At 57.4% G+C, this 15237-nt stretch overlaps 1 protein-coding gene across 1 annotated transcript; it reads right to left on the bottom strand.

Moving 5' to 3' along the window:
• Positions 1-9328: 9328 nt before the first annotated feature.
• Positions 9329-13840, bottom strand: BTG2 (BTG anti-proliferation factor 2). Its single transcript, XM_075521601.1, has 2 exons — positions 13631-13840; positions 9329-12589 (listed from the first exon to the last, which is right to left on the bottom strand). The coding sequence occupies exons 1-2, from the start codon at positions 13785-13787 to the stop codon at positions 12249-12251; spliced, it is 498 nt and encodes a 165-aa protein (XP_075377716.1). The 5' UTR covers positions 13788-13840; the 3' UTR covers positions 9329-12248.
• Positions 13841-15237: the final 1397 nt, after the last annotated feature.

Raw genomic sequence — 15237 nt, forward strand, 5'->3', positions numbered from 1 at the left:
CCTGAGATAGTGGGAGGCGAGCGATGCTTGTGCTGGGCTCCCTCGAAGGCTGGCAGCAGGGCAGTGCAGGGCAGTGGGCTCTGCGGAGAGGGAGGATGCCCCAAACCCCCACGGACGTGCAGCCGGTTGGCTCCAACGCAGGTACCTGTTGGCACCTGGGACCAGCTCTGACCTTTCTGCCATCAGCCCCCAGGACAGGTACCACAGCCCATGCTCCTCCTCATCCTCCTTCCTCCTCCCCTGTAGCAGCATCCAGCAGGCCAGGCGGGAGGGACAGGGACAGGACTACAAGCACCCAAGCCCACCCCATGTCTCCACGCTCTCCAAAAGCAGCAGGAGAGGATGTTTGCAGGACCCACCTACAAACCAGGCAAGCACCACGCTCCTCCCTGTGCTCGGGAGCTGCCCAGGCACCAGCACACACCGCTCCTTGTTCCCAGGTCAGGTTTTTGCCTCCGAGCATCCGCACCCCTTCCCAAATCAACACCAGCCTGCAGGCGCTGCAGGGGCTGGGGGTCCAGGGGGTCTCCAGCCCATCACCTTGGGGGGGGCCTGGCAGCAGGGTCTGGTGGCAGCAGAACAAAACCCAGGAGAAGCAGCTACCTAATGTTGCTGCCAGCAGCTGCTTGATCCACGCAGGGCAATGGGGATTGCTGATTTACACCAGCTGGGGCACTGGCTCTTACACCCCGCAGGGGTGGAGGTGAGGGGGCAGAGGGTCAGTGCAACCCACTGCCCTGCTTCTTCCCCTCCCCAAAAAAGGGGGAGACCCCATTGGTCCTAGGCGAGCCCACGGGCGCCCAATCACCGCCTTGTTGTTGTGGTGGGGATAGCAAGGATGGGGGCTTGGCCCCCCTCCTCATCCCCTTCCTCCTCCTCCTCCTGTTGCTGGGAGGAGATGCGGGGCCCCAGCAGCCTGTATCCCACTGGGGAGGAGGAGGGGGGAGTGCAGGGCTTTGTCCACATCCACAGAGAAGCCTAAAGGAGGGGGAAACCCCAAACCAACCAAAAAATAGCTCCCCAGCCCCCTTAGAGGTGTGCCCTGAGCACAGAGGCTTTGAGGGGCTGCTGCAGGAGGTACCAGCAGCTGCAGCCCCCCCAAAGTCACATCTGGGCTGTGGGCTGCTCCCGAGGGCTCTCCTCGGGTGGGATGTCAAAGACAGCCCACTGCTCCTGCCAGACCCACTGCCCCCCACCATCACCCCATGTCTGCAGAGGGGCTCAGGCCACAGGCGTTGGTCCTGGGCACCCGCCTTGGGGCTGTCCCTGCACGAGACCCTAAAAACCAGCAGCTCCCACAGGGTGCCCCATGGGGAGAGGCAGGATTTCTCCAGAGCTCCCCTGAAAACCCCCGAATTTCATCTCCACTTCTTTCCAGCCTCTTCCCCCAGATTCTCTTCCCCTCCTCACTTTTTTTCCCCTTTGCAGCATCCCTCAGCTCAAGCGCTTGCAATTCCCAGACCGCTTGCAAACATCCCTTTAGGAGGATGTCTCCCCAGGAAGTGCAGGATTTGTGTTTAAAAACAACCCCTCAAAATATTTTCCTTTGGAGAAGTACACAAGAAAACAGCGAGGCAGCGGGCGATGGGTTTGACCCTAACGTGGGTGGAGGAGTCTGGGCTGGGCAGAGCCTCCCCCCAGTCAAGGGACGTGAGTTCCGGGCACGGCACCGTCCCTGTGCTTCAAATTCGGCATGAGAGCGTTTGCAGAGTCGGCATGAGTCACAGCCCAGGGAAGTGTAACCCGGCGTCACGTCCTTCGGCATTTCCCTTTGCTCAATTCTTCTCGGACTTAAACTAAAACCTTTATTAAGTGGAGGAGTTGCAAGGACAAAAGGATCAGTGGCGAGGTCACGGCTGCCACCGCCGCGCCTGGCCATCTGCAGACGTGTTTGCAATGTGACGAGCAATAAAAGTTGATTATTAATAAGCTGTTTGGATCCGGCCCGCAGCAGCTGCAACGTTGCTGGGAAGAGATAAGAAAACTGCGGAGGCAGCGGGAAAAGACGCCGGGGAGGAGCCCGGCACATCGCTGGTGGAGATCGCTGGGACGCCTTGCCTCCTCGGCATCACCTGGGGACGAGCTGGGGTCCCATTTCACAGAGCAGCAGACTGAGGCTTGGAGGAACAGGGGGGTCCTGCTCTCGCAGCTCCACATCAGGAGTAAAATGGAGATGGGATTTCAGTGCTTGGGATTTTGGGTCTCTCCACCCGGCTCTGGGAGGATGCGTAGCTTGGGGGGCTAGAGCAGCTTGTGGGGGTCAGGGACCAAACACTTTGGGGGCACCACTGGGGAAAGGCAGTCCCACTCCCCACACGCCCCCAGCAGTGTTTGGGCATGGGGGAGAGGGACGGGCAGGAAATTCCCAATCTGTTCAGCTCCCATTCTTGCCTCCCCTTTTGTTTCACTCGCCATCTGTCCCGCAGCTTCGCACGCCCCACGCTCCCCGCTGCACGTGCCATAAATATCAAGACGGGCTTTGTCTCTGCTTCAAAAGGCAGCGTGGCCCCTGCGCCCCAGCCCTGCCGCGGCCCCCAGCCCTCCCCAGCAGCGGCTGCTGCCAGCCTTAAAGCTGCTGCGGGCTGGCACAGCCACGGGGGCTTTCTGTGCCGGCTGGCTTGCTGTCGGGGGGTCTGGGTTTGCGGGGGACAGGCTCAGTGTCGCTCTTCTCCCTCCTCCTGTCCCAGCAGGTTTTCGGGTCAGCGCTAAGAAGGGGTGCATTGCTCTGACACCGCAACCATCTGCAGGATCCAGGAGCATGGCCTTGGGGCTGGAGCTGAACCCCGTCACCAAAGTCACTCCAAAGGGGAAAAGGAAGAAAAAGGAAAGCTCAGCCCCCTGCACGCTGGCGGAGCTCTGCAGAGAGCCCCGGCAGGCTCTGCATCCCTGGGCTAAGCAGGGCTGCGCCCCGAGTCGGTGCCACGGTCTGCGCTGACCGCCCGGAGGGGAATTCGCTGGGGCAGATCCCAGGCAGTCCCTCTGCAGAGTCCCCCCACGGGGGCCGGGAGAGGGGCGACGAGCCCTCGCGCTTTAAGGGAGCACCATGACCGGTGTCTCAGCCCCGATCCAGACTTTTAACTCACAACAAAGCAGCGAACGAGTCGGCAAGGGCAGCTGCTCCGCTCCAGCCCCATCCTTCCCCTTTTCTGTTTTATCCGGTGCTATAATAGAAATAAACTCCCTGGTAAAAGGGCATTGTCAGAGGGAAAAGGGGCCTCACCCTTCGTCTGGCAGCTGGGATGCCGGGGACGTGCAGGGCTTAGGGATATTGTTGCCTGCAGCCGGTTCCCAGTAACACACTTCCCCAACGCGGTTCCCCAAAGGAGCGGGTGTTGCACTCACACGGGTATTGCGTCCAGGCGGGTGTTGCATTCACACGGGTGTTGCTGCATCACCGCAGCAGCAACACCGAGAGTTGCCCTTTCCCCACGGAGCCGGGCACGGCTGGATACCCACAGGGATGAGTGGCCTTTGCAGAGGGGCCAGGGGCAGGTACCAACCCCGCGAGGGATGCCCTAACACATCCCAACACGACCTGGCGGGTCCTGGGGCGCGGACGCCAGCATCACCCTGAAATCCTTCTCCTTATGCCTTGTTACCGCCGGCGGGGACGTGAGGCTGGCAGGGGCTGCTCCGTGGGCGAAGCTCGGACGTGGCCCACGAGACGCTCCTGGGTCAGTGTCACTGGTGTGGAGATGTGGGGGAGGGGGGAGCCCCAAGAGACCTCCTCCCTCCTCCGGTGCTCCCCGGAGCTGGGAAACATGCTCCCCCGGACACGCAGGGCTCATCCCAGCTACCAGCTCCAGGCTGGGCCCGGAGCCGTGGCTCAGCGGAAAGCAGATGACGAGCAAAGCAAGCGGCTCAAAGCCCTGAACAAAACCCAGGCAGCTGGTGAGACTCACATGCCCCGGCTGGAACCTGCCCCGGGCTCTGCGCTCCCATCCCAGACACAGACACTGCTCCACCAGGAAGCACAAACTGCCCCGGGGCAGCGAACGCAGCCTCTGGCTGCTCCCACCATCCCGGCTGCCTGTGCCCTGCCCTCTCCTTGCTGCTACTGCCAGGGCATGGCATCTCTCAGGGATGGGGGCACAGCATCACTTGGGGACAAGGGGCATGGTGTCCCTCGGGGACAGGGGCACGGCATCCCTTGGAGATGGGGCACAGTATCGCTTAGTGACAGGGACACAGTGTCCCTTGAGGACAGGGGCACAGCACCTCTCGGGAATGGCAGGGCACGCTGTCACTCCGTGGCGATGCAGCCTCGGGTCCACGAGGGATGGACCCCACTAGCATCAGCAGTCGTGGCTTCTGCCTGCTGCAGCACAGAACATGTCGGGGCACCTCGCTCTGCCCACTGAGCTCACAGGGTGCGGTGTGGGGCGGCACAGCGGGGGGAGGATGGAGAGGGTTCAGCACCAGGTTGCCCAACACCGACAGACTCCTCAAATAACAATAATTACTATTATAATATTTAATAAGAATCGTACGCAAACCCCCCCGGCAAGCTGAGCGAGCTCTGCCCCGACCCGTGGGGCGCAGAGACCTCTTTTGTCCCTGGCTCTCAGCCCTTCTCTGGGAAACAAAAGGTGCAAAGTTTAGTGGTGCATGAAAGGAGAAACAAAACCCCAGCCCCGCTGTGCCCCCCCCATCGCCCCACCAGACAGATGGCAACAGTTGTCCCCGCACACCAGTTGCTCGCTGCCGCCAACAAGCCCCTTTTATCCCCCAACAGGTCGTAAATGAGAGCGTCGGAGCTGGCCCCCGCGCAGGGGAGCAGCCGCTGCGGAGGGGGCCGGGATGGGGCCGGGGATGGAGACGGCTCTTCCCTTGGGATGCTTGGTGGAAAACAAAAAAAGCAGCTGAAAGTGGCTCCTCTCCCCCTGCCCATCTGTCCCAGCCTCGTAGCCCCTCGCCCAGGCGCTTGCAGCAGCGGGGCGGCTGGGGTGAGTTGGCCCCCAGGACCCCCGAGCCCCTCGGTGACACCCCACCCCAGATGTGGGGACCCACGGCAGGGCCAGGGTGGGCTGTCCCTCTCCGGATCCCACTTTTGTCCCATTCGAGCTGCTCACCTCGATGGGGGATGACCCCTTCCAGGGCCGTGGGATGCGCCTGTTCTTGGGGCACCAGCAGCAGACCCCCGCTCCCCTTTGGGGAGCCCCTTCCCCTCTCCCTCCCCGCTATAATTTTTAATAAACCAGAGATCTGCACAGGATCCTGCCCGAAAACTGGCACGAGAGGAAGCGAGCAGGCAGGGAGCAGAGACGTGGCTGGGGCTGAGCCTGTCGGCGGGTTTTGTGGTTGTTTGGGGGGGAATTTTTTTTCATTTCGAGTTAGCATTAAGCAATGCCGCAGCCTGCCCCATCTGCTGCTGGAGTCCTTCCAAGCACAGCAAGCCGAGAGCGCTGAGACGGTTACTGCACCGCACGGGGGGGAGACGAGTGGGCGTGCGGCGGCTGCGGCACACGCGCTCGCATCTGCCCATGACCTTTTTGGAGGAAGGAAGGGTTTTTTTCCACCGGGTGGTTCAGTTTTTAGCAAGGATCGGAAAGGCAGAGCGGTGCATTCCCCTTCATGCTGGTTCGGGAACCCCGGCCCTGTGCAAGGCTGTTGGGGTGCTCGCGGATACACAAGTTGAGCCAAGATGGGTCGTGGCTGTGGAGGGCTCAAGGTCTGGCTGTGGCCGCTGTGCAGATGCGAAGGGAGGCCAGAGAGCTGGACGAGGGAAGAGGAGGGAGAGGAAGGTCTGTCGGGAGGAAGGGCAGGCAGGGAGCGCCGTCCCCAGCCAGGAATCACTCTGCCATCCTGGCCAAGGGACAAAAACCAACAGGATCCCATGTGGCAACCCAGACCCCAGACTCGATGCCTGCCCATGCCCCGGGGGGCTCGGGGAAGGGCTTGGCTCAGCCCTGCAGGGTGCAGAGCTGGAGACAGAGCTTGTGTGGGGGCTCCACCACGGCAGCAAACACTGGCAACGCCAGAGTTTGCTGGTGCGAACGGTGGCAATGCCGGAGATTGCCGGCGCAAGCAGCAGCAATGCCAGGGTCTGCCGGAGGGCTGCAACCCAAAGCGCCACAGGCTTGGCACAGCACCAACCCCTCCAAACCCTGCAAACCACCTTCCCACTGCTGGGCCACGTGATTGTGAGTTTCTACGGCTCCGGCAGATCCTGGGAAGATCACCCAGGCTTTGGAGCACCGCAGGCGACGGAGCACCCCGGGGCCCGCGCCTCCCCCTTTTCCCAGGGCTGGAGCTGGGTGCTGCCGGCTGCGTCTCCCCAGATACAGGCGAGCGTGGCTGCACCCACATGAGTGCCTGATTGGCCTCGGCCGAGTCGAAATAGCCAGTCGCTTCCCATCGCCCCGTCGGCAAATAAAGAGGGCAGGAAGCACCTGGCAGAGGCCAAGCCCTGCACAAATGTGCTGGTGCGGGGAGGAAGCTCAGCAGCACCCGGTTTCGCTTCTGTCCCTCCTCCAGCTGCAGAGGCAAACAAGGGAGAGCCCAGAGCCTTGGCTGCCGTGCCGGTGCCATCCCGGTTCCTGCTCCCTTTTTCCCTTCTGAACAACCCATCCCATTTGCCACGTTTCGAAGGGGCCCAGCTCTGTTCCCAGCTTCGGGGTGGGCAGGTGTAAAAGCGCTTTGAGGCAGGGATGGTAATACTGGGACTGGCAGGGGATGAGGTCTGGCTTCTGTGGGAAGGGCAGAAATAACCCCAACAAGCGGTTTCGCATCCTAAATGCTGATGTTGCTTTTCTGGTAACTTAGAAGTGAGAAATACCTAATTTCTGCTATAGGGACCCCAGGAAAGAGGAGCACACAAACACACAAAAAAATCAAACATTCATTTTGCCGTGACTCAACCAAAATATCCTCACGGACCCGGGGGGACCCTGTCCTGCGGTGGTTGTTGCCGCTGGGTCAGGACATTCCTTGCGGCTGATTTGGACTCTGCACAATCTACGTTTCCCCAACAGAGCAGCCCCCTAAACTGCCCCAGCTCCCACAAGGAAGGACTGCCAGCACTCCTACAGCACGCACACAGCCGGGAAGCCTTGCACCGATAGCAGGGGGACAACGCATTGGTGCAGGGGACAGCACATTAAAGCCCACCTGCCTTTTTACTCTAAATAGGCATTAAATGCCTTTCCAGACTGCTGGGACAGGAGGAGAGCATTTTCCCCTGAGAGCCAGCACCACCCTTCTTCCCTGCAGCAGGGTTTTTGCAGGGGATAAGTTGTTTCTAGGTGGGTATCACGCGCATAGGGACACTCTCTGGGTTTAAGTCCCAGAACCCACCGTGCCAGCAGAGCTCATCTCTCCTGCCGGGAAGCAGGCAAGTGTGCAGGCAGGTCTGCCGGGCAAAGGGCTGGGCTCTCACCGAGGACACGTCAAAGGCAAATGCTCATTTATGCAACACACCGATCTCTGATTACAGAGGACAACATTTGACCCAGGCTCCTTGAATCGGACACTTCCCTGCCCAGCCTGAATTAAAAAATCCCAACAACAACCCAGCAAAAGGCTTGGCAGAAAACAAGTCCAGATTTCAACAGGTAGGAGGTGGGCAGTGGTGGATAAGCGTGGTTTTAGTTGCTTTCAATATTTTTCAGAGCTGCTTCAAGCATGCTGGCAGGTCCCTGGTGCCTATTCCGGCTGTGCCTCCACATTCCCTTCCTCCTGTGCCTCTGAGCAGATCCTGTGATGTGCTCGGGGATCTCGCAATGAGAAAACGTGCTGGGGGGGGGGGGCGGGGGACACACACGACAGATAAAGATGCACTCCCAGGCTAACCCAGCTTGTACACCAGATACCACGATCCTACCAGAAAAAAAAGTGACAAGCGAAATAAAAATAGCAGATGAGTCACCTATTAAAAGGCTGGCAGGGGGATCTGGTTGCGGTGCGGGTAGCGTTGACTCCTCGCTAAACACTCCATGGCGTAAGAGCTGTATTTTTATCTTGGCTACGAGCAACTCAATTTTTAGATGATCTTGGCTCTGCTTGCTGGCCCAAACACCAGCCACAGGCCACGGCACGCAGGACCACACCAGGCTGGCCGTGGCACAGACTATGCCAGCCTGAAAATGGGCCATAGCACGCAGGTCTAGATGGACCACACTGATCTGGACAAGCCAGAGGGAGGAAGGCCGCCATCATCTGACTTCACCAAGCCTTTGAACCCAGATGACTCCTGAGCTAATCAGCAACTGAATGGGACACCCATTCCTGCACAGCCCTGTTTCACAAGCAGCAGCAATTTGGGTGTGTTTATGGAAACTAATGAAGGGATGAGTTCAAAAAGGAGTGGCTTGACAGAGCACCAGCATCAGCCCACAAATTTTTTTTCCTCTGAGAGGTGGCATGTTATGATAGAAGCAGGAGGGGAGGAAGCAGCTTTGCGCCAGTGGGACCAGGCCTGTGCCCCCCTCCTTGGCATCACCGCTCCAGGAAGGCACCAGCACAGGGAGCAGGCTGGGGTGGGTCGCAAGGACCCTGGCAGGCTGCAACTCAAGCCCTCCTGAACTCCGTAAAAATGGAGTTTTGGACTGAAACCAGCACAAGATGATTAAGCTAAGATCCTTAAATCAAGTCAGGTTGAAGATGAGTGCAGATGGGGGTTAAACATGAGCTGGACATCCCCACCTCAGGGAACAGGGTTACTGCTCCATGCTGCAGTCACCAGTCTCTTGAGAGCCAAAACAGGATCTCCAGTGAATCAACCCTGGCTGCCTTTATCATGACAGGCCCAGAGCATCCTCCACATACCTGAACATTTCAATCCCATGATCTCTCACCCTTCCTCCTCCGCTGGTTCAGTCACCCCTGGAAGGTCAGTGGAGGCAGAGAGGCTTAACCAGGAACTGCCCCTGTGCCTGGCTCAGATCATTAATCACTTCTTTCCAAGACTTTGTTTATGCCATTCCTAGGGTTGGGTAAGAGATCTGGCAGTCGACTACGTAACACGTTCATGCCCTGGCAGGACACAGGATTTCTACAATCCTGCACTGAATAAATCCCCCGCTGCCCAAGCCAGAACCCAGTAGCCAGCATGGGGAAGGAGAGGGCAGGACACCCACAGCCCCGCATTAGTCATCAGACCCATTCCCAGCCTTAATTCCTTGGGTTTGGAGGGTCAGGTTTAGAACCAGCATGTTGACTAAGCAGCTTTTTTCTAAACCTCCTCCTTGACACAGTTGGGTATTAACAGTCATCCACACTTTAATCAAGCCCACGGCATTCGCAGTGTGGGATTTAGGCTGCAATCCCAACCCTCACCCTCTTTGCAAGTATACAACAGTTCCCAGCAAGAAAACAAGGCTCATTTATACTGCTACATTTTTATTAAAGTAACAAAAGCATACGTCTGTCAAAGGATCTGTACACTCTGTATATAAAAACCCTACTATACAATTAGTAACCATCCACTCCCTCCTCCAAGTGTAGCTTACAAACTTTCTACCATTTTCACCAAATACAAAAAGCAGGTCCCGTTCAACAGTCCAGCTTGTTAAAAAAATTACAAGAAACCCCTCAAATACACTGTCTTAAAATACACACCATTCAGCTCTGCAGTTGAGTATCAGGCTTGTAGGCAGAAGGCAACAGAGCACACTAATTCACAGCTTTTACATGTAACCAGCTACAAGAGAGAAATGGATTATACCCAAGTTTGGTTGGTTTTGAAGCTAAAAACAGACACCTTTAACATCAGACTCCTCCACACCAGGGACAAAAAGAATGAGACATGGCTATTTTGGTTCTGGAAGTGGGGCCATGTTAAGAGCAATTATAGTGTATTCCTTTGGTGTGGGCTGTTGTTCCTGAAAAACTTTTCTGGTAAGAGGGAAGGAACAGAGTAAAAGCAGGGGGGTAAATCTTAAGTCTGCTTTGATCATGACAAATTACAACCCAAGGAAGTACCAGCCTTCAGGAAACTCCACATCCAGCTAAGGAGTCCAGCAAAGCAAACAGTGCTCATCCTGGATGCAGTTCTCATCATGGGCTTTCCACGTAAGCAGGCTAAGTGAGGACTCCAAAAAGCACCAAGATCCCTTTTCCTTGAAAAGGGAATTTGCTTTTTGGAAGTTCCCAAGTACTCCCCTCTTGGTGAGGTCACCTATTGCACAAGTTCACCAAGGGAAAAGCCCTAGTGCTTCATTTCAACTTCTGCTGTGCCGATGTGAGAAATTCAAGTCATGCAGAGGGAAGTGATGCAACTTCAGAGCCACAGTCTGCTATTACTGTTCAAGGACAAATAACTCACCACTTGACATTTTAAAAGGATCTAAGAATTGAGGCTGGTTTTCCAGTTCTGGAATTCATGATTTGAAGCTTACAAAAATCTGAACTTACTTTTCCACATTAGTAGTCAGAGTTGGGGAGCTGTGCTAAATTTTTTTTTTTTTTACTATATTAAAAAAGCCAAGAACTGTGGCAGATGGGAGGCTTCCTTCTTCTCCCAGAGCACCCAAGATTTGGAAATATATTGCACAAATGTCTGAGAACTTGATTCATCAAAGGCTGGGCAAGAACAACTCTGGTTATGCCAGTCAGCTGCCAGGTCAGAAAAGAGGAAGGTAAAAAAAAAAGTGTGCTGAGAGACAAGTCTGGGAAAGTTTCATTACAAATGACTGTGTCAATGCCCTGCTTTTTCAATCACTTCTCCCAGGACCACTGGAGGAGCACCAGCTGGTTAGTAAAGAGGCAATGGACATACAACATCCTGGAAAAGGCTCATTCCCAACCAGTAGGTAAAGTTCTTGGGGCACACTTTCAGCTCCCACCCCATCTGTAGTTAGCCAGAGCAATTTAAGGGCCAAATCCTGAAAAACACTTGGGCAAAGTCTCCCTGAATACAAGTACCACTGGGACTCCAAGAGGAGTTTTGCTTGAATAGACAGAGCACAGGACCAGGCATTAATTGTGCAAAACAGTTATGTACCAAGAGATCAGAACCAAATGATGCCCCTTAACCAAGGTTTCAGTGGAGACAGCTCCCAGGGACAGCCACATGCTGATCACCCAGAGGAGGAAGAGAGGGAAGAAGTGCTGTGACTTTCAAAGCAACATTAGGACACCAAAGCATCTGAGCATCCCACACACAGGGGGAAGAGACCCCCAGTACTTCCGATTTTAAGAGATAGGGCAAAGGCGGTTCTCACACACCAACCTCTGCAGCATAAGGAGAGTTGCTTCAGCTCTTCTGGAGAAGTGACATGGCAAGTCATCAGCGTTGGATTAGGCAACTTTTGCAAGCAAGGGGCCAGACTCTACTCTTGGAGCACAGAGAGGCCACACAAGAGCAGGTCGTGGGCTGATGTCTAAGCCACACATAGTAGAAAGGCTTTGTAATTCACAGCTGTTCAGTGCTGGTTTCAGGGCCTGCAGTACCCTTCTCAGGGTACTGTGCAGCGAGCAGTGGGCAATAGCCAGGTACTGGGGAGCACCAGGAACAAACAGTACTCCAGTGCCACCACTGTAACTGCAATATTCATCTCGGGGACCTTCTCCGCACAGCCTGACCCCCAGAGCATCTCTGCCTTGCTCCATTTCACAGGACACAGATACCTACGTGGCCCTTTCAGTCCAGCAACAGACAGGAGAGATGGAGGGGTTGGAGAAAGGCCATGCTCCCCCTTGCTCTGTGTTGGAAGTGGGGCAGAGCAGAGCTGCGACACTCACAAAGTGTGTCCAGAGGAGATGTGCGAGAGCAAAGGAGAGGGATCCCAGGGTCCCCAGCATCACCCAGCCCTGAGGCAAGGTTCCCCCAAACACTATATCCAAGCCCCAGAGAGATCAGACCCAGCTGGGGAGTGAAGAAGTTAGTGGAGGAAAGACAGCAACTCCTTCATCCCTTCTCCAACAGTATTGCTGTATCACCAAGTATTGCAATACTGTTGGGTACCAGGATGGTGAGAAGGTGACAGACACCTCCCCCACCACCACGCCACACTTCCCAGCCTGGCTCTTCCTCCATTCCAAGCCGCCCAAGTGAGCAAGCCAGCCCAAAATTGCCATCCAACACTAATTAGGTAGGTATCAGCTTCATAATAAAAACTCATAAGCTTGCAACAGCTTTAAAAAGGCACCTAAAACACCACTTCTGTTCAAAGCGGTGCCCAATATTTTAATTTTGGATTTTCTTGGATTTTTTTAAAAAATATAAATAGCTCTTCATCTTAAAAATAGATCCTCAGGTGAGGTATACAGTAGCCTGTGTCTTGGCAGCGTAAGGACAAGAGGAGTATTTAGCTGGAGACAGTCATGATGTAGTTTTTGGAAGGACTGGTGCGACCTAACATCATCTGGTTCTTACAGGTAAGCATCCCATAGGAGCTCACAGGTTTCGAGGCAGTCGCTTCATATAAGACACAGATGGAGCCGTCCTCACCAATGCGGTATGAGACCTCGTAGGGGTCCACCCAGAGCGTGAGCTCGCTGGGCAGGAGCTGGTAGAGCTGTGGTAGGCTGAGTCCGATCTGGCTAGCTGCCTTGCTGATAATGGGGTCCATTTTGTGATTGATCCGGATGCAGCGATACCCAGAGCCTTTGAACGGTTTCTCGGGAAACCAGTGATGTTTGTAGTGCTCTACAAGGGAAGCGAGAAGGGAAGAGCGGTGAGCAGGCATGCAGCAGCTGTGAGGAGGTCTGTGTCCTGCTGCAGTCCCGAGGGGGTCCCACACCTCACTGCAGACAGAGGAAACTGAGTCCTCCTTAGGCTGCCTCCGTCAGACAGAGGCTCCAGAGCCGAGTGCACAACTATTCAGCCGCCGCTTGCTCCAAGGCACAGGAGCACAGCTCTTTGGGTCCTAGAAACCCCAGGCAGGATGGTGCCACAGGGGCTGCGGTGGCAGGACCCCAACACCTTCTTGCCCCGACCACTGGGGTGGCCGGGGTAGATACCGTATCACCGACAACAAAACACCAGAGTCAGGGAGTAACATCCAGGTCATTCTCTAAGTTCAGGGGCACATTGCTAGCCCTTATCTCAGCGCAGCAGCAAACAAACCATCCCTTCTTAGGGCTGATAACACAAGGCTGGGAGGAGACCCTTGAACCACCCTGTTAGTGCTGAGCCTCAGACACACTCATGGGGAGGGGAGTGCCAAACCCCACGGACAGAGCTCCGCACTTCTTGCCAGGGGATAGGGCACACAGACTAGCTTTGGATCATCTATATCAAGCCCCAGCAAGGAGGGCTTCAAGCAGATGGGCTGCACAAAACCCTCAACAGACTAGGCAGGGGATCTGCTCACTTTCAGGGCTGAGGCAGCTGTTTGCCCAGGACCCCACAGAAACACAGGTGGGTGCCCAGGGAGGCACAGAGATGCCTGCCAGTCCCCAGTGGCACACAGGTGGGCACCAGGCAAGGGCACAAATAGGCATCCAGCATCAAGGAGGACACAGCTGGGTGTCAGGGAAGGACACAGATGGGTGCCCAACCCAAGAGGATGCAGGTGGGCACCCAGGGAGGGACACCGGGTCCTGGGAGCAACACAGGGGGGCACCGGGGAAGGACACCAGTGGGCGCCCGGCCCCGAGGGGGAGAGGAAGAGGACGGACACGAGTGGGCTTTCACCCCGGACTTTCCTCCCCACGAAGCTGATCTCTTCCCCGGCCCGCGCCTCACCTGCGAGCGCCTCCCGCAGCGCCCCGCTGAAGACCTGCAGCTGCTGCTCGCTGACGCAGCCCCGCGTCCGCAACAGGCTGGAGACGAAGCCCACGGCGGCGGCGATCTCGGGCACCATGTCGGCCCGCGGGCCGCCGCGGCGCTGGCTCTGGCTCATGCTGGGCTCCCGGGCGGCAGCGGGGCGATCGCGCTCACTGCAGCGCCGTGATCGGCTCGACTCCGTCTACGCCGCCGGCCCCGCGTCGCCCTTAAATAGGGCAGCCCGGGGAGGCGTCATCGGCGCGGCGGCCCTCATTGGCCGAGGGGGCGCGGTATGCTAATAGCGCCTGACCTCAGCGCAGTGGAAGGAGTGACGCCGCCGCCGCGATGACAATAGCGGCGGGGGGGAGTTACCGGAGGGCTATTTTTGGGGCTGACCTGGGAAGAGGAGGAGGAGGAGGAGGGGGAGGGAGAGGAGGAGGAGGGGGCCGCGGCCGGGGCTCGGCCCACCCCACCCCAGCTCTCCGCACCCCCCTGCTCCAGGGCAGGGGTCCCCGCTCAGCCTCGGGGCTGCGGCACCCGTGGGCTCCGGGTGTCGGGGGGGATCGTGGGGTCCCTGGCAGCTGCCGGTGCTCTGACCCACGGGAGGTGGCGGTCGTGGGGGCAGGAGGGCAGGGAAAGGGCTCCCCGGGCCGTCCTGAGAGGTGGAAAACCCCCCGCCCCCCAGATCCTGGATCGGCCCAGGTGCCCTTTGCCGTCCCGGGGAAGCGGATGCGGGCCCCCCCCGGCTGCTCCCGGGTCCCTGGAGTGGGTCTCCAGGGTGCTGCCTGGGTGTGGGAAGCCGGCCCGGTGCCACTGCCCCCACAGCCCAGCCTCCCCGGCCCGCTGTCAGGGAACCCTGGAGCACCGGTACCACCAGGGTCACGTTTCCAACCCTCCCCACCAGCGGGGGAGTTCACGGGCCACTTCCACTAACGATTCCTCGGAAGGGCGAAGCAAAGGCTGGTCCCTACCAAGCCACTGGCAAGTCACTTATTGAAACCACGACGGACTGAAGGAACGGTGCAGCCGCTGGGAGCTGGTGCAAGGGGGAGGGTGCCCCCAACAGCCAGCAGCCCCGGGGTCCTGCGTGCTTCTGCCGGGGCATCGGCCCAGCACGGGGACTGGGTGCTGGATTGGCGTCGGGGTGTTCTCGACATCGGTGGAGCAGCGTTTCTGCTGACCTGGAATGGCGCGGATCAGTCACCCAGGGCAGTCAGCGACGGTGACCTATCCCTGATGTCTGGCTTCAGAACAGGATGGGGTCTGGCCCCCTACACAGAGGGTCTCCTCTCCCCAACAGGTTTCCATCACCAAATTTCCTTTCCCAAGACACATCACAGATCCTTGTTTGCTGGACAAGGCCAAATCCTTTCCAGAGATCCCTGAAGCGTGCAGGGAGAACTTGCCATCACCTGCACTATCCCAGACAGGTGAGGGAGATGAGGGGGAACACCACAATAACCACTTTCATCTCACTGCCTGAGGAGCATTTGAGGTGAGGAGCAAGGGCAGACACCCCAGGACTCGGTGCCTCCCTCCAGCCTGGCTTTTGGCTGGAGGAAGAGCAGGATCCAGGAGGAGGTGGC

Source organism: Mycteria americana, chromosome 20 (assembly GCF_035582795.1).
Source record: "Mycteria americana isolate JAX WOST 10 ecotype Jacksonville Zoo and Gardens chromosome 20, USCA_MyAme_1.0, whole genome shotgun sequence".
In the NCBI taxonomy this organism is placed as follows: domain Eukaryota; kingdom Metazoa; phylum Chordata; class Aves; order Ciconiiformes; family Ciconiidae; genus Mycteria; species Mycteria americana.